At 42.4% G+C, this 18,765-nt stretch overlaps 1 protein-coding gene across 6 annotated transcripts in view; it reads left to right on the top strand.

The window, feature by feature from the left end:
• Window positions 1-18,765, top strand: part of LOC149351292 (deubiquitinase OTUD6B-like) — a 47,198-nt gene that overhangs the window by 17,748 nt on the left and 10,685 nt on the right. For all 6 annotated transcript variants that reach the window (XR_016290573.1, XR_016290572.1, XR_016290571.1 and 3 more), the window contains 5 exons: window positions 588-772; window positions 875-970; window positions 8,285-8,422; window positions 9,478-9,497; window positions 13,108-13,153. Coding sequence is in view for 3 of the 6 variants with exons in the window: in XM_089580600.1 (XP_089436726.1) it covers window positions 588-772; window positions 875-970; window positions 8,285-8,422; window positions 9,478-9,497; window positions 13,108-13,153 (485 nt within the window). In the remaining 3 variants the exon portion in view is untranslated. The remainder of the gene's footprint in view (window positions 1-587; window positions 773-874; window positions 971-8,284; window positions 8,423-9,477; window positions 9,498-13,107; window positions 13,154-18,765) is intronic.

Genomic DNA, 18,765 nt, shown 5'->3' with positions numbered 1-18,765 from the left:
ATCCTGGTGAGGTTTGGTTTGGTTTGTCAGCTGGTGTAAATTAATATTGTACTCTCAGATCCAAAGCACATATAAAACTAGGCCAGGTGCAGAAGAATCTGATGTGAATAGTATTTATGTAGGTCAATAGTAGCATCTTAAGTAGATTGACATACTTTATATTTTCAAATTTCATTTCATGCTTTAGATGTTGACTAGTATTAATGGGATCTATGTAAGTTTGAGAAAGAGGTATCACTATTTTTTTTAAATTAATGTAAACTGTATGGAAGCCTAAGCTAGTTTCATTGCTAATAAAACACTAAGACTATTTGAAGGTGCCGAGTAGTTGGTGAGAGGAGTGAAGTGTTTTGAAGATGTCGGCCAGATGTCTTGCTCAAGAAAAGTAAAATGTGTTACTACTATCTAGGTTTTGCATTTGGATGAAAACTGATGAGGACACAGTAAAAGGCCATCATTATTTGAGGCTTTCATATTTAAATTTTATATGGAATTAAATTTCAAAATTTAGTCGTTCTTTTTTAAAGCATAAAGTTTGGTGTTCTTAGGCTGGGCCTATTTAATTTAATTTTCACATTTATTTACAGCTAAAATTCAGAACCTAAAGCATTCGGTACCGAAAGGGGACAAGAAGAAAAAAAAGGATGTTGCTGCGGAAGTTGCCATGCTTGAAGCTGGACTGGAAGAGAAACAGAAAAAAGACCTGCAAGAATTTGCTGCCATGCAGAGCGCAGTGAATGACATCGATAGCCTGGTGAATGGTCAGCCAGGGGTAATGTATCCTTTTGTTTGTCTTTTTAACAATAAATTGGAAGCATTTTTGTGTTTGTATTTCGCAGCTTCAGATAACAAAAGTGTGATTTCATAATTTCAGGTTGATGAAGTGATTGAAGGACTCGATGCTGCAAGTCTGCATGATGAACACTCAGTGATGAAGCAAAGCAGGGTCACCAAGGCTGAAAAACGAAGGGTAATACTTTATTTTCACCTGAATTCTCAGCAAGAAGCATGCTATCAGCCATCCACTGAGTACACAAAATGCCTTTCAGTAAACAAACACTGATTATTAGGCATGATGAGTGCTTAAGCTGGAAGTGCATATTTCACTCATCTCACTACTTGCACATTTTATCCAAAAATATTGGTGTTTTCTACAATTTACAACTGCAGGCATGGAAGAGTTTTTGCTCTACAGCATGAAAGAAAATGAGAACCAACATTTTGTCACAGTTTTGGGTTATCTTTTCTTTTATTAAAGTGAAATCCAGATATAATTGGCTTTTATTAATATTAACATTTCATATACTTGTTTATGTGCTTGTATCATATTTATTTTTGCCATCAACATGGTAGTGTATGGCATTCTGTATCATAATAGTAACGTTAGGGCAGTGCATGCACCTTCTGTGCATGCACTGCAAAATAACATCCGTCCTTGGGCATCATGTTGTTTGAGGAGTTGCATGTTGCCTCCATGTACCACTTTTTTCACTTTTTTTTTTCTCCACCGCGGTGCCTCAGTGGTTACGGTGCTCGGCTGCTGACCCGAAAGACGCGGGATTGATCCCGGCTGCAGCTATCGAATTTGATGGAGGCAAAATTCTAGAGGCTCGTGTACTCTGCAATGTCAGTGCACGTTAAAGAAATCCAGGTGGTCGAAATTTCTGGAGTCCTTCACTATGGCGTCTCTCATAGCCTGAGTCTCATTTGGACGTTAAACCCCAATGAACCAAACCAAATAAACCAAACCTTATTTTGTAATTTATGATTTCAGTTAGCATGTGTGAAAATTTGAACGGATGAAGATCAAATGACGCAAAGCTTTAGGCTTTAGATGTAATAGAACAAGCACCCATCTTGTCTTCTAGCATCTTTTGTTGCCACCTCTTAACTGTTTCACTACCGAAAAAAAATTGACCGATTTTTAGTCTTTTGAAATCAAAATTATTTCTTCAAGAAGTGTTAAATGCACAGTGCATTGTAATGCATAAAACTAGCTTATTGGTTATACTTCGAAACGAAAAAAAAATGCCAGTGTTGTGCGTGCAAAACTTCAAAAATTTATTTGTTAAATATGCTGGTAACACAAAAAACAATACAAGCAAAACAAAAACAAGCCGCTGCACTGAGCCAGAAATTGATTACAGAACTGAAATATACAAAACATTGCACATGTTCTTTGTTACCATTCTTGCGTTTTTTCAGCTGCATACATAATGCACTGCGCTTTCTGTGGCTTTTCAAATTGAGGAATATGACTGCTATGCCACCATACTCCATTTCATACATCAGGTGCAACACTGTGAAAGGCACGGAAGTAGTCCACATGAAAAAATAAAGGGAGGCATTTGTTTTGTGGCCAAGTGGTCTAAGGCACGAGAAAGTGACTGCGTGTCGCCAACACTAAGATAGCATATAATAAAGCTCATGACAGATGTATCATCTAATAATCCTGTAGGCAAAGCATGTACTGTTTCTCGCCTCACCACAAGGAATGCACCGCCTTTTGATCGTGGATGTAGGCACCCCAAACAAGAGCACTAGCTCTGACAACGTTGTACCTGATGTATGGAACGGAGTATAGAGAAAGCAGTAGCGTGAGGACATGAAGGGGAGGTAGATATTGGATGGGCTTCATATTGTACTTGTTTCGAATTCTGTTCTTGTTTTTTTATAGCAGTGTTTGCAGTTCCTTTTCTCCAGTTTCTTTCGGTGGGTAGCGAATGGGTTCTATAAGTGAAAAGAGGGTGTGGCCTTCCTTGACATCATCATAATCAAAAATCTGCTGGTGCATTTGTTAACTACTATTATCCCAGTGAAAATGATACAATAAAAAATTCCGCTAAATTTCAGTTTTTCGATACTATACTAAAATTTGCGCACAAGGTTGGTAGGACGACTATGTTTGACTTTTTGCTCAATAGCAACCAATGTTTATCGTCATATTATGGGAGAGTTCGTTCCCACAACGACTTCATTGTTGACCTGGTTTCTGCACTGAGTGAAGGTATCAACAGTTGTGTTTTTTTTTTATTACAAAATGAGCCAAGAATTTTAAGAATGCCTTTCTACAATAACCTAATGCGTCAGAACTTCATACGTAAGCCTTTTCCGGTGATCAGTGCTTAAATCCGCTGAAGCATGGAGTCCAAAATGCTGTTCTTAAATGTTTAGTCCATGTTCCTCCACTCTTGCAGCAGCTTCACGACTTTCTGCTTGACCGGCTTGGCCACTTCATTAGGTCCACTGTCCTTTTCTTCATCCTAGTTTTTCACAAGCATAGAAGAGTGCTTCAGGTCGTAATTCTGTTGATACGCAAATCCAAATCCCAGATTCTTGCTGCATATGGAAGCATAACCTTTTCAAGAAAGCTCTGATTAACCTCTTCGCTCATGGTACCTTGAATTCAGTAAAAGGAGGCAAACTCCACCTGGGGATCTTTAATGTGCACTGACATTTCTTAGCACATGCGCGCCTTTGCGTTTCGCCTCCATCGAAATGCGGCCGCTGCAGTTGATGAAATCACTGTTTTCCATTTGTGACCTATCCATACCAGGTGTTCCTTTGCCTACATCATTTTGGAAACCCAATTCTTTTCACAGATGTGCAGCGTTTGAGCTGGGCTCCTGTCATCTACAGCGTATCCCACAATGAAACATGCGCTGCAGAATGCTTCTCTGTGCTAAACCGTTGAATTGATCGAGCTCAAATTTTGTACAGAAATAGAATTTGGTCGGCAAGATTGTTTTATACTACATTGGCTTGGAGTACCTGCCTGAATCGATCAGAAGTTGGATATTCGCATAGTTTGCAGCGGTGATGAAAGAAATCAAGCCACACTCTTTGCGATTGCATTGGTGGCGCCATCTCGTTTGCCAGCAGTGGAGAGCAGGCGAAGGATGGGGGTGTTTTGCAGGAGGTTTGAAAATGCTTTTTCATGAAAGTCTTCAAATTTAGTGCAGTCTTGGCCAAACTAAGTTTTTTGTGAACATTGATGAAGCAGTTCAATAATTGTCTTCATACCTCCCACAAAACACCCCCGGACTTGTGCCTGCGGACTTACTGCGAAAGTGCACACCCGCCATCTGTGTTATTCCTCCAGAATGGACTATCACGGCAGGCGTGGCACTATTTTTGTGTACAGTTTTTTTTTTTGTATATCTCTCCAACTCCTATCTTTTCTTACTGTTGCACCCCTCTTTCTTTCCCCCTCACTGTCTTCTCCCTGTTCCTTTTATTCCCGGTAGCCACAGCTCGTTTCTCTCGCAGATGCTGGGCTAGCAACACCTTTTTATTTCTGCTTATATTTTATCAATAAAGAACTACTAATAATAATAATGTGTGACTTCCCTATACTTGCAAACAGGATTTTCAGGCAGATAATGTGTGTTGGATATAGTCAGTAATTCGAAATAACCACAGTGGTGGCCTAGTGGTTTCAGCATCCACCTCGCATATGGTAGGTGCATGGTTCAGTTCCCAGTGCTGCCAGGTCCCCATTGGTGATACAGTGGGTACAAGCTTTCCCCTGGCCTGGTGCTCATCTTATCTGTGGTGAAATGCTTGAGAAATGGGTCTCTGACCCCACCTTGTCTGAAGAAAAAATGCCTTTTAAAATAGCGCTATTTGGCCAGTGCCGCCCTTGCACCATAGAAATTCATCATCATTAATAATTTGAAATATCTGGGTTCGATACATCCAGCCTCGACTGTATCCCTTTCATGGCAAACTATGTTCGGTATATGAAGTAAGAATCATATTTGTTTGTTAAAAATATTTAGGAACATTTCGATGTAGCCAGTAATTTGTAAAATTGGCGTTCATTATACTGAGGTTTGAGATATGTATATAAATCTCCACTAAACGGTAACTTTTCTGTACCTAAAGGCACTTTTGGCTGTTCCAAAAATTGCTCCAAACTGAATTCAGCCAGTCACATCACTGTGTGATGGAAAGTGTTAAATTGCGCAAAATGGGAACAAAGGATCTGCAATATTCCGTAGAAAGCCCCCCGCACATTAAAGGTGCCCTGCGACATAGATAAAGCAGGAGGTCTTTATTCTTTGTATGCACAGTAAGAGACATTGTGAGTCCTGATTGCGCAATGAGATCACCAAAATCATAATATTTGATATTTTACTCTTTGCTAGAAATGCTCGTTGCGAGCCGATGGTGTCGCAATGCGGCGGCCATTTGCGGCAGCGGAAATGAGGTGGCATCCAGATTGGGCGCTGCCTTTCTCATTGGTTGGGTGTCCAGTTTGCATATTGTTCCTTTATACTTGTGAAATGGATTCAAAATATTATGCCTCTGAGTACTGAAAGCTTTTCACACTCCACAAAAACTGGAAAGAAGCAGTGAAAGCGAACGGAAACTAATATGAATAACACTAGGGGCGACACTTTCCATTCCGCTTCAAACCTTCATGGTGGCCAGCGCTGTTCAAAAAACGTTGGTTCAAACTACACCAAGACGGCAGTGAGAAAAAAAAAAAAAGCCAGTCTACACACCTTGCTCAAAATTGTGAAGAGAAAGGCCGGACAGGAGACGGGAGTCGAGTTTGGCGGGGTTACTGCCGACAGCCTTCCAGTCCAACTAAAAAAGAAACATCGGGGAGCTTCCTTTGTTATTAGTCACCCCTGCCCTGACTACGGTGCCGCGTACACAGGGGGATGAATCTATTTAATGATATTAACCGGTACTGAGGAAATCATCGCGGTGCCCCTTTAACACATGCAGCCTTACACGCAGAAGTGGCCACACGCTTCACCTTGATGGTCCGTGGTCATTGAAAAGTTGGCTTTTTGAGAAGTCCTTGTGACTGGGCTTGTTAGGGCATATTTAGGAAAGACATAGGAACACAAAAATAGGAACATGGACGTAGTGAGGGAACTGGACAAGCGCTGTACCAAACAGGGTGGTGACTTCACCTTGTATGCGTCGTTTTTGCAGGAAGAAGCCAAGTAGCCTGGTGCGGGAGGTCGAGCTCACAATGTTTGCGATGAGCAGGGGAACATGGGAAGGTGAAGGGAGAGGCCGATGTAGAAGAAATATAACCGAGAAGTACAGTTTGCATCACCCTTGCAGAGACCGCTCTAGCAGTCAGCACCATGCAGTCAAAAGTGAAATTAGAAAGGAGTCCATGGCTTGCAGACAAATTGCTTGTGCCCAGCTTGCTTGCAGGTTCAAGTGGCTCTACTTTCGTGCAAGCATAGCCTTTAAAAACTAGATGCTACAAGGTGTCTACCTTTGTGCAGGGGAGGACACCGCTCGAACGCTCTACACAAGGGTGATGCAGACTGTATTTTTAGCTGGGCTTGTTGGTGCATATTTAGCAAAAACATAGGAGCGCAAAAATAGCAACACGGACGTAGTGAGGGAACGGGACAAGCGTTGTACCAAGCAGGGCAGTGGCTTCACTTGGTACGAGTCCTTTTCGCAGAAAGAAGCCAAGTAGTCTGGTATGGAAGATCAAGCTCACGATGGTATCTTCAAGGTGTTGTCAGTATTGTTCGTCGAGGTATTGTAAAGTTCTAGCATGTATAAGAATGGAACAGGGGACACTTCTTCTGTTTGGCAGTAAGGTACATAAGTTTATAGTAGTCTACTCTTGATATTTTGTATGCTGGGAAAAAAAGACCCTGTCAAATCATATTCCTAAAACAGTAATATGCATGCATGCCTGATGCATGTCTTTGTAGTAGTAGTAGTAGTAGTAGTAGTAGTAGTAGTAGTAGCAGTAGCAGTAGTAGTAGTAGTGGTAGTAGTAGTAATATTAAAACATTGAAACAGATGCCGACCAAAAGGTAGACAAAAAAAAATGACGTTTCGGCCTCCCCATGGGAGCCTTGTCACAATGAGATGACACAGGCAGTGGATCGGGATTAAATATGCTTGAAAAGAGGGTGCAAGGAGCATTCCTATACAGGGGTTAGATTTCCAGTGTTGCGATTGAAAGTGTGATTAGTCGTTTGAATGAATAATGATTCGAGGTGAAGGTGACGGAACAAATTCTTTTTATTTGCCAGCACATGTGCCCTACCCCAGTCGATGTTGTGGCCTTTTGATATGCAGCGTTCGGCGACAGCATTGGAGTTCACTTTTTGGTTTTTAACATCATTACAATGCTCTTTTAGGTGCCTTTTAAAATCGAGTCTCGCCAATGTAGACACTATCACTGCCAGAACACTGGACACTAAACAACGCTAGAGTACTTTCCTTGGGAAGAAAGTCTTTGACGTTAACCAGCACATGTTGCAGTTTCCTTGTTGGGACACAGCCATCATGGTGGCTCAGTGGTTATGGCGCTCGGCTGCTGACCCAAAAGACGCGGGTTCGATCCCAACCGCGGTGATCGAATTTCGATGGAGGCGAAATTCTAGAGGCCCGTGTACTGTGCAATGTCTGTGCACGTTAAAGAACCCCAGGTGGTCGAAATTTCCGGAGCCCTTCACTACGGCGTCCCTCATAGCCTGAGTCGCTTTGAAACGTTAAACCCCCATCAGCCAACGATCCTTGTCGGGACATGGGCAATGTGAACTTTGAATGTGCGCTGAATCATGCCAAGGCCTCGCTTATTCCGGGGGTAAACGGAACATCGGCACACTTCAGAGGTGGCAACACGGAAGCTTCATGTGTTGGGCAAGATAACTGCTTTTCTACAAATGCCATGAAAGCTGCTGTGTAGTCGTTACATGAAAGTTCTTGCTGGACAGCATCAAAGTCAATTGCCTGGTCTTCAGGAGAGCTACAAATGCGTTCTGCTCATTTGAACAAGGTTGTGGCAACTGATTTCTTTTGTGTGGCCGGGGGAACAGATTTGAAGTTAAGGTATTTTCTGGTAGGGGTGGGTTTCCTATAAGCACTGAACTATAGATTTCCACTACCACGTTTTACCAATACGTCCAGGAAGGGCAACGTGCCATTCACTTCTTCCACTTCTTATGGGAGCCAAAATGTTGTTTTTTTTTTCCTTTGTTGTTTTTCCTTTCTGTCGATGCCCATTTTTAAGTTCCTGCTTTTTAAGTTAATCTGCTTGCATTGATGCTGCAATTTGTGGCGGCAGTAGGAGCTCTCTTGTTTTGTGACTCATTCACCAAAATGACTCTAGGAGCCATGAAGGTGGCAGGAATTCGAAACTGGCTCAGGAAGTAGCAAGCAGCCTCTGAAGTGAGATGTAGGTTCCCAGCTTTGTGTAGGGGAACAATATTTGGCTTTAAGGGATGTAATTTTGTGAGAATTTGTGCGAAATATGTTTTTTTTTTCCATGCTGTTCTTCACACAGGAAAAGAAGCGGCAGAAGGAAGTGCAACGTGAAAAAGAGATTGCTGCACAGGAAGTGAAAAACCAATTTCTCCCACGTGCTCTCGAGGAGAGAGAATTACTTGAAATTCTTGCAAAACTTGGCTTGGCTGTTTATGAGGTAGGCGTCTAGGACTGTAATTTCACCCTGAACATAATGCCAATAAAGTTACTCATATATTTTTAACACGTTGCTTTATTTAATGTGTAGTTTACGAACAGCTAAACTGATGTGGAAAGTGGCTTACTGCTGATCTTATTCTGTAGAATATAGGCTATAAATACCCTGTTAATGTTTTTAGGTTGTAGTAAAACATCCACATGGTATGCAGCCAGTCACTGCAGCATTTCACTGTACTATATATAAAAAATGAAAAGCTTCAGCCCTTCGAGATATGAATGCATGATGTGATGGATCTATTCTAGAAATAGCTTCTTGCTTGGCAATAACTTTTCTCCTGGTGCTCTGTTTCTGTGGGGCCCAATGCTTTGAAAAATGGATCTTCAGCCCCACCTCATGCAGACCAAACAAATGTTAGCCATGGTGCTCTTTGGCCAAGCTATCCTCATGACGTTAAAATTAAATCAAATCACCAACTTCTTGTTTGAATCTGTCTAAGTGTCTCAGTGCCGTTGACATTCTGCTGCTGAGCCCAAGGTCATGAGATCAGATCTTAGTCGCTGCAGCCACATCTTGCGAAAGGTGAAATGGAGAAATGCTTGTGTGCGGTTGAATGTCAGGGCATTTTAAATTATCCCTGGTGTTCGAAATTAATTGGAAGTCCACTGTAGCGTCTCGTAGCCCGTGTGCAGCCTTGGAATGTTAAACTCTACATGTCTACCAATAACTTAAGTCTGTTTCCTGACCCTGTACGACATGTATTCATTACATATGTGTGTTCAACATGCCACTTATAAAAATGCATGCATTACAAATTTTCTGCATCTTACATACATATAAATTCGGGCTGTTTTTATCTGTTTCTTTTTTCCTGTAGAAAATTTTAGCATGCATTTAAATTTCTCTCATTTAGATTTCAGAAATAAAGCATCTTCATCTTCTGTTACTATTATCTGAGCAAAATAAGTGTTTGCTGCTAAATCACTGCAGACGTGGAATTGAGTGTGTGCAATTGTATTACTGCCAGAGTGAATAAGTTTGCTTTCCTTTTTCAGATACCTTCTGATGGAAATTGGTAAGTCTATTTACATTTTGCTACTGCAAATTGACATGGTGTAAAAAAAAATATATGAGAACTCCGTAAACATGTTGTAATTTTTTTCTTTTGATATGAAAATGCATTTTCTGGCAAAGTGGTTGAAGCATTATATATTCATGCAAGTGAAATTTCTTGGTTTCTAGGTGCAGGTATAATGGCTCAGCTAATGCTGTCACTTTGTCCTGAAGGATGGTGACAAATTGTTTTTTTTTTTTTCATAGGTATCTTTACATTACAATAAGGTCTTGTGCACTATGTTAGGTCAAACATACCGTATTTACTCGTGTAATTTCCGCCCTCATGCAATTTGCACACCCCTACTTTATTACCTGGTTTTATCAAAATAAAATAAAAATAACTAGCATACTAGCATGTACGCGGGGGTGCGCAAGGCAGGCTGGGGAAGATCGGCACAGCTGCTTCACCGCGTGCCATTGCAAAAGGTGCGAGTGGCGAGGGGACAAACTGCGTGCAATTTACCGGCTCGCTGCACTGGTGGTTGCTTTCCTGGACGAGCAGTTGCAAAAGCAAACTTCCGGTAACCTCTGGCACGAGCCAGAATCTGACACTACCGAACCGTTTGCTGTTCAGTTTGCTACTAGTCAGCTGGACCGCACACGAGGGCGCTATTTTATCGCCTTTCGTCTCCATTTACCTCTGAGTGCTGGCTTTGCAACTGTATCGTTGCATGCTTATTGCTTTGAGCTGCGCACGTGCCATCATGCTGTCCCGCGGGGAACAACATAACGTGGGGCATGGTGGGAGGGGGTGTGAGCTTTATATTTGGAGTCAACTTTTTTTTTTGGGCCAGCATGGGTGTGAGTTGGGGGGTCGACGTATAGGTGGCAGTATGAGGTATATATAAACTTTCCTACGATGTAGAATGTTCAAAATGTTTCAAATACAGTGAGGTTGAAGTTCAATAGATGTATTGTTTCCAAGACTGATGTGGTAGTCCTGTGAAGTCACAATAAGTTCATGTTTGGCTGCACACTCATTCTGGTTGGATGTTTGTGGAAGGTTTTGTTAGTGTATGAAAGGTGCAGGTGTTTTATTTATGCTTCAAGTATTCTGTGAAATACATTGCTGTAATGCTTTCAGTGCAGTTAAACATGATCATGTTGGATCTGCGCATATCTTGAATTTTATCTGAATCAGTTCACTTTTGGAATTTTTGATATTACTGTCCCTGTATTGTTGCTTTTACATTTATTTGCTGACATATGCTGGAATGGCAGGTGTTAAAATTTTGTCAGTATTTTAATGTAATCAGGCCCCAATTCCCTGGAGCAGAGCTGGAGTTTCCTCCCTAGTTATAGATGTTACGCAGAAGTGTTGCCATTACAGAGTTTGTTAACATTAAAAAAAGCACAAAACACAAAGGAACCCCATGCAGGACAAAGCACTATTGTTTACATGTGTTTCATTTGTGTTTTGTGCTTTTTTTGGTACTGATGATGTTTAAGTGAGCATTTTAAATTTGACGTATCTTGGAGCACTTTACAGGCAGGGAAGGTGTTAAGATAACCACTGTGGCAGCTAGAAACTGGAAATGATGCTTGTCTTTGATGATTGTCTTTTGCTGTACTTCTTGGCTACCTAGCAAGCCTCTATTCCACCACGAGGTTTCAAATGTACAACACAGCATATCCTAACCATGGTGGACTGGCGTTATGACAGCAAAGTTACTAGGGGAATGTTCTTGTAAAAATCAAGCTAAGAAATTAGAGGGATTAAACTTGCCACCTAGGTATACAGTGTATTTTTGCCTGCACATAGAAATAGGCGACTTTTCAAGGGCGGATGGGGCATACTCTCCAGAGAGTGTTCTTGCAAAACTTTGTTATTCTGTAAGTACCAATTTAAAGAGGACGAACTTAGTTTCTGAGGTGCTGCAGGTACATTCTGACTTCTCTGTGGTAGTAAATGGTGTAACTGCGTAACTGGCCATCATGTGATGGTCATGTGCACAAAAGACATAGGGAACGTAAGAATAATGGGAGCACCCCACACTGTGCCTTTAGAGGCCAACTGCAATGAAATTTTACTTTGGCTGGAATTTCTCTTAATATGTTGGTGCACATGGTAGTGTCTGTTTACACCTTCTGGGTAGCAGAGAACAATGGGGGACAAATTTTGTGCCCCTCTTCGTCATGTCTATATGTCTATTAGAGGGGGGAGGGCATTGCCCCCCCTTGTCCCCCCTATGTGCATGGCTATGGTCATAAAACTAACCTGACAATTTTCCACCTTGTCGGAGAACCAATGCTGTTGTTACAAACATTTAAAAAGCTCTGTAGCAGACAATGCGTGCACCTAGCGGCGTGCCGCGAGGATAGGAAACTTACCGGACATGATGTCGGTACGTGTCATGGTGAGCCTTCCTCGAGCCAGACCCATTAGGAATGATCAGATTATAGACAGCATGTATTGAAGCTGCAGGCTAAAATGCGGCTTGGCAGTCCGATTCTGGTAATTTTATGCGCGATTACGGTCCTGAATCGCTATGTGGACTTTGAGGGCACGAAACATGCATGCCGCATTTGTTTCCGAAGTACAGCGAACAGCTAACAGTGTGCGGCACATGGGATTCTGGTGGAGTCCTTGCGTGGTTTGTTCAGAATGAATTGAAAGTCAGCATCATCTTGGTGACGGCAGGGTGAAAGCAGACGATGCGAAACAAAAAGTGGTCTCCACTTGCATGCATTTGTTCGCAGTGGTGTAAATTCTTGCAATTAGCGTTCGCATCGCTCACAGTAGATGCTTGTAATGCATGCCCACTCGCTGTGGCTTCTACGAGAAGCAATGAGCCTCCGACACGCCACAGCTATGGGGCCGAGTGGTCCCAAGGGTGCACGTTTTTGCATATTTCCGGCACTTGGTAATGGCCGCCCTGTTTCGAGTTTCGGTTTGAAAATGACGATTTTTGTGAGTGGTTCCTGATGCTCTCAATTCTGTTATGAATGCCATCGCTTGATTTTAGTGCCCTCTGTCGACATAGTACTAAAAAATACCTTTTTACGGGGCAGAAATTCTCATTGTAGTTGTCCTTTATGATGTTAGTCAGTGGTATGGGATGTGTGTGTGTGCTCCAAATTTTGTATAAAAGTTTTGGGGCTGCATTCTGATGTCGTTTTATGGAGAGGGAAAGGTGGGAGGTGGAGGGCGGGGGGTAGAGTGTGCCCCCTTTGCGACCATTAAAACAATTCATATTACATTTTATTTGGGCCAGAATTTTTGCAAACACTGTTTTTGTTTTGGCTAGCTAATTAGCCTTGCTTTCTGGTATCTGATTTTTTGTTCATTGGTAGTAACTAATGAATATATGTATCATTAATACATCAGGTATTGCTATGTTTGTTGATTTTCAGTAAATAAGTAAATAATTGTTCGCCCGAATTTCGCTCTCAGGTTTTTCAGTAGTGCATGCACTGTGCCCGGCAGTGTTGCTGTCCGAAAATTATTAATGTACCGTTTCTGTTAATTTCAACTTTTTGTTGCTTTTAAATTGTTTGTTCACTTTTTTGTTTGCTTGCTTCATGTATAGTCCTGAAACTTTTGTACTTTCTTTTTATTGCTTTCTTAGCATGTACAAAGCTGTGGAGCATCAGCTTGGCCTTTTCGGTGTCATGGTAAGCTCTTTTTTTCGGTGGCTTATTGTTATTGTGTGTTAATAACGAAAAATGATATTTGGTGCCAATAACTGAAATAACTTTGCATCTCATAGCATACTGTGTGTCGTTATAGTGTGGAGCCTTTACTCAACTGTTTTCAGATGCATCAGTCCAGAGTTGGGTTTAGACAGAGGAAGTCTGTATCCCTTCTGGGGTAGCTTCGACTTCTATGCAGACAAAAAATGACAGGTGCCCCTCGCTTTTTAGGAGTAGCTGCTTGTGGCTTGCTGAAGGGCATTTCTTAAGTCACTGAATAGGGTCTCCACAGCAAAAATGCAGTATTTGGGTTTTGTCTTTTTTTGTATGTGTGTGTTTTGTTGGTCAGGCATGGAACATGCACTGTTGCTTGTACAAAGTATTTGAGCCACCTACACTTTAGGGACAAGTAGTAGTTCACTATGAGGCTGTGGGTTGCAGGTGCAAAGTGCATTATAGAAGGGACCACTCTTGCCCTTACTTTACCGATGCATTTGTGCCTGTATAAGGTCTGTGAAAATTGGAAATTATCATTTCGAAACAGTCACAAAATTTATTTGCAGCATAATGTCTTGTTCCTTTCCATCATAGTAGCATTTATGTAAGAATAGTAAGAAGTGATCTGTAAATGAGTGAAGGGTTAGCCTGTGAGCATTATTTACGCTAACTGCTTAGCTTATGGCTTTTTATTCTTCAGGGGATTTTAATATGCATTTTCTGTATCAGACTGATGGAAGCCTTCATTTTACACAATGGAAGGTGAAACATTGTTTTTGTAATGCAGTGATGACCTTTAGATGGACACCCAAAGCTTTGGATGGCAACTGATGTGGAAACATTTTTTGCCTTTGGCCCTTGTGCCTTCTTTATCCTTCCTCTTGCCCTCACCAGCGTAGACATATTGTGATTTTATGGTGACAGCTAATGGCAGCACTGCTGTCCTCACCGGCACTGGCAGATTGTTATTTCCATGTGTCATGTTTTGCAGTCTCATCTTCAGTGAAATTATTCCATAATGTTTATGGCTCTAATGGTTCTGTGTTTCACAGAGCCCATCGTAGAGATAATTCTGGAGTGAGCAGTGCGCACATGCTAAATTTGATTCCTTGAAAGACACGCTCCTTGAGGATTGTTGAAGCAGTGGGAACAGTTGCGGTGCTCTGTTGAAACAAAAAGTGCAGTTCAGCAAAACATTGAGTTGGGCTAGTTGGTATGGATTCGTGATAATACAGCGCAAGATGACGGACCAGAGACAATGGCCCTGTGTTCTCTTTTCTCTGGTCAGTCATCTTTTGCGCTGTTTCATTATAGAAAAAGTGCAGTGACAGCATCATCTGCGCCTACCACAGCATCTGTGCTCGCGAGTGTAGAAAGCCCGAGTCAAGCCTCAGTTGCAAAAACTGCTTTTGTGAACTAAAAGCACTGTACATTCAAAAACAAAATTGTATGCCCCAATGATTCATCGTCCTGAAAAAATACGCCTGGGAATAGATTTTTGCCCGCTAAAAGAAAAGCCAATTTTCCTGGTAGCTACTTTGCAATTGCAGTGATGTTTGAGTTTCTTTGATGCCACAACCAACTGTCCCAGAACTAGTAGGCCTCCAAGACTTGATTACTGTAGCTCCGCCTGCAGTCTGTGCAGCAAGAAATAGTCACTGCTTACGTTTTTTGGTAGCGATTTGCCCATCATGCTCATACCTGCGGGTCCAGTGTCATGCATTAAAGCCACTTCCACTGCTTCAACCGGTTATTGAGTGCTTGCAGGGATGAGTCCCTTGAGGGATTGAAGTTCGAATATAGCTCTAGGATGCGACTGAGGGTGCACTAAGCATATTTAACATATCTAACACCAATTCATGAATATGACAGAAGCCAACAGCCACAGAAATGAAATATGCTACGATGATTATATGATAACCAGCAAAAGCGCAGTGTAGTAGTAGCAGGATTGCACACTGACTGGCTGAAACCGTAATAAGTATACTAGAACACCATAAATATGATCATTTCACAGCCATTTCTGCAATACATACATAATTTTTTATCTCAGTGTATGAAAAGTTACAGTGGGCACTAAAGGAGCATAGATACCTAATTTTAGTGGCACGTTTTCTTCTCTACAATGATGCAGAAGACACTACTATGCATGAATCACCACGTGGTGTTTGCCTACGACCACTAAATAATTTAATTTATAATCGAATTTTTCTGTCGTGCTGTTTCGGTTTCGGTTTAAACAGTCAAATGATGACTGCGACATCGAAGTGTGCTTGTAGCTAACGTGAGGCATGAAAAAAGCTATATAATTGCTGCTTCTACATTGGTTCTCATTCCAGCTCCTGAGGCAGGCTGGCTTTAGCATTGTAATGAATTAAAATGACAAAGCAGCGATTATATTGCAGTTTGCAGTTTCTTCATGTTTTGCGAGACTTATAAGCACACTTTGATGTCACAGTCGTCGTTCAGCTATTGAAACCGAAACAGGAACAGCACGAGAAAGAAATTCAATTATTAGGTCTTTGACCTGAAGGCCTTCATCTTTAAGGCCTTTACTTTAAAGAATTTTGACCTAAAGGCCTTTACACCGAAGGCCCTTGCCCTGAAGGCATTTACCCTGAAGGTCTTCATCCTAAAGGCCTTTATCATTGACATTGTCAATAATGACCCTCATCATTATTTAGTATCATCCTTCATCATTCCAAAACCACCACAATCACGCTCCTCCCTCCGCTGCTCACCTCCCGGACATCCGGTCTGTCATGCGCTGTGCTGTCGAAACCAATAAATTCATACGCAACCCCCTTCAAAACCCCAGGGGCCGCTCATCGGCCACGTCTTGCGGCCCGAACACGACTTTGCAAGGCCGGGCCTCCTCTCTGCCTCTAAACCGTCGTTGCCGCCATCTGCCGTGTTTGTCTCAAAACAAACCCATTTTGGCGGCGGCGGGATGGCGGCTGCTCAAGGAGCCCCGACAAACAGTTAACACACACAAAACCAAGGGGGCCAAGCTACCGGCTTCGGGGTGCGTGTGCGATGGGTCCCTGAGTCGCAACTCGGCAACCCAACTACTACTGTCTCATCTAATTGCCTACAATCGTCCATTACAATCTTATGGTCTACTGCTGATGGCATGCGAGGCCATGATGGCGTCATGAGGTTTTGGTACCACTTTTCTTGGTGAACGCTGCCGGGTTTCGTTGCTGATGAGCCATTTAATGATTTCACATTAATAGCAAAGATAGCTTTTTGGTTTAATTATTAGGCTGTGGTGGCTGCATTTCGATAAAGTCGAAATGGTGATGGTGATTTGATTTTTAATGGCTCGAGGGCAGTTTGGCCAAAGAATGCCACAGCTAGAATATTGGTCTGCCCGAGATGGAGTCAAGGAGCCATTTTCCTAAGCATTTCATCTCAAAGAGAAGCTGATCAGGCAGGGTGAAAGCTTGCTCAGAGTGCAGAACGCTTGTCTAGAACACCCGAGCTACGTGCTCCAGGTTTTAAAAGCGGCTGCCAAAACCACGAAGACCAGTAACCCAAGGAAAGATGATGCAATCCTGTTAGTGTAGTTGCTCATGCTTACTTCCAGCCTGTTTCAAACCAGATCTTAACAATAGATGTTGCGTGTGCAGCCTAGAACATGTCTAGAGCACGCAGCTCAGGTGTTCTAGACAAGCGCTGTGTGCTCCATGCCCATTGAAAACCAGTGGTTACCCAGTGGCACTGGGTTTTTGTATCACGCTTCTGCCACATATGAGATGAAGCTGAAATGCAAACATGGCTTTGTGTTTTATGATGCGAATGCAATATAAAAGAACCCCGGATGGTCTGAAGCTTCTTGAGCCCTCCACTACAGCACCTTTTTTTTCTGCCTCCTTTCACTCCCTCTTTCATCCCTTTCCACACAGCTTGGTTCTTGTGCCCACTGTGAGTGAAACAGTTACTGCGCCTTTGATTTCCTCATAAAACATTTGCATTTTTTGAAGTATTAGCTAGAGCTTTCCAGCATGTCAGCATTTCTCATGCATTGCTGAAAACCTCGTGTACAAGCTCAGTGTCTTGGTTAGATTGGCTTAATTTACCGAACACCTTTGAAATACAGTAAAACCTCGTTGATACGTTTTTAAAAAAATTGCAGTGGAAAAAATGTATTATCCGGGAAAACTTATGATCCAAACCTCCTAATTATGAAAAATGTGACTGATGAATGAGGTACAGAGAGATATATTGACAATTTCACTTCACAAAAATGTCGATTAGCATTTTTTGGCAAAAGATATGAATAGATCCTTTTCTAGTGCTCGCAGAATTCAGCCCGCATTTGCACTGTCTTAAGTGCGGAAGGAACGTGGTAACATATCCGGTTCGTCAACGGCAACGACGAAAGTAACCAAAACCTCTTCCTCGTCGTTTGTGGGTGCTTCGCCCCTTTACACATAAGTACTGCGGGAAATTCCCCGCAGCGGCTGACTATCGCAGCATTTCTGCCCTCTTGTATGTAAGTGCATCGCCGTAGTTCATAGATGCTCCTCACTCCCCCCCCCCCCCCCCCCCCCCCCCCCCCCCCCCCCCCCTGCCCTTATGCACCGCAGAGAAACCTCAGTGTTTCTCCTCTTCATGTCATGTCCCCACAAAAATGGCTGTCTTGAATACTAGCGTGCTGTTTTTATTTTTGTTGCTGGTGGTGGCAGTGATGGTAGTGCTTCGCCTCTTTGCACTTTGGCACTGCAGAGAAACTACCATGGGACGCCGCGGTGGCTCAGTGGTTATGGTGCTTGGCTGCTTACCCAAAAAACGCGGGTTCAATCCCGGCCGCGGCAGTCGAATTTCGATGGAGGTGAAATTCTAGAGGCCTGTGTACTGTGCAATGTCAGTGCACATTAAAGAACCCCAGGTGGTCGAAATTTCCAGAGCCCTTCACTACGGCGTTCCTCATAGCCTGAGTTGCTTTGGGACGTTAACCTCACATAAAACAAAAAAAAAAATGAAACTATCACGGCTGGTGACTGCCACTGCATTTCAGCTCTTCATGTCGCGTGCCCTCGCGTTCGGCCTACTTGTATGTATGTGTGGTTGCACATGTGTGGTTAGTCAGTAAGCGTATTATACTGCCACAATTTCTCGAAATTTTAAACATAGTAGCCAGGAAACCTTGTTATCCGGGAACATATAAACTGGGAGAAATATGGTGTAATACTAAGGGACATTTTTAATGTCTGCGATTTTGGGCGTATGAACCGGGAACGGATCAGCAAGGTTTTACTGTGTTTTAGTAAATTTTCTGCCCGTGTTTGTGTTCTGTAAATAAGTACTACAGTTTTAACTTGTTCAATGCACAGAAAAACTTATAGTGCCTCGGCTAAACAAAAAAATTTCAATTGGAATTGTACGGTAAATTTAATTGTTGAAGGCTCGTGTTAGTGCCAAAACACACATACAAGAAAATGCAGTGTCTCATATGCATATATAATTGTTATGGTGATGGTTGTTCAAGTAATGGCTACCAGAGGAGCACACTTCATGGACAGCGCCTTTAAAATGAAAAGGTTACACAGTTACTTTCTCAGCTGGCGCCACTTTGCAGAGCATGAAATTTG

This window comes from Amblyomma mixtum, chromosome 3 (genome assembly GCF_055824585.1).
Source record: "Amblyomma mixtum isolate Tamu chromosome 3, ASM5582458v1, whole genome shotgun sequence".
Lineage (NCBI taxonomy): Eukaryota > Metazoa > Arthropoda > Arachnida > Ixodida > Ixodidae > Amblyomma > Amblyomma mixtum.
Note: the sequence above shows the minus strand (reverse complement) of the source record. Positions and strands in the feature narration are given on the sequence as shown.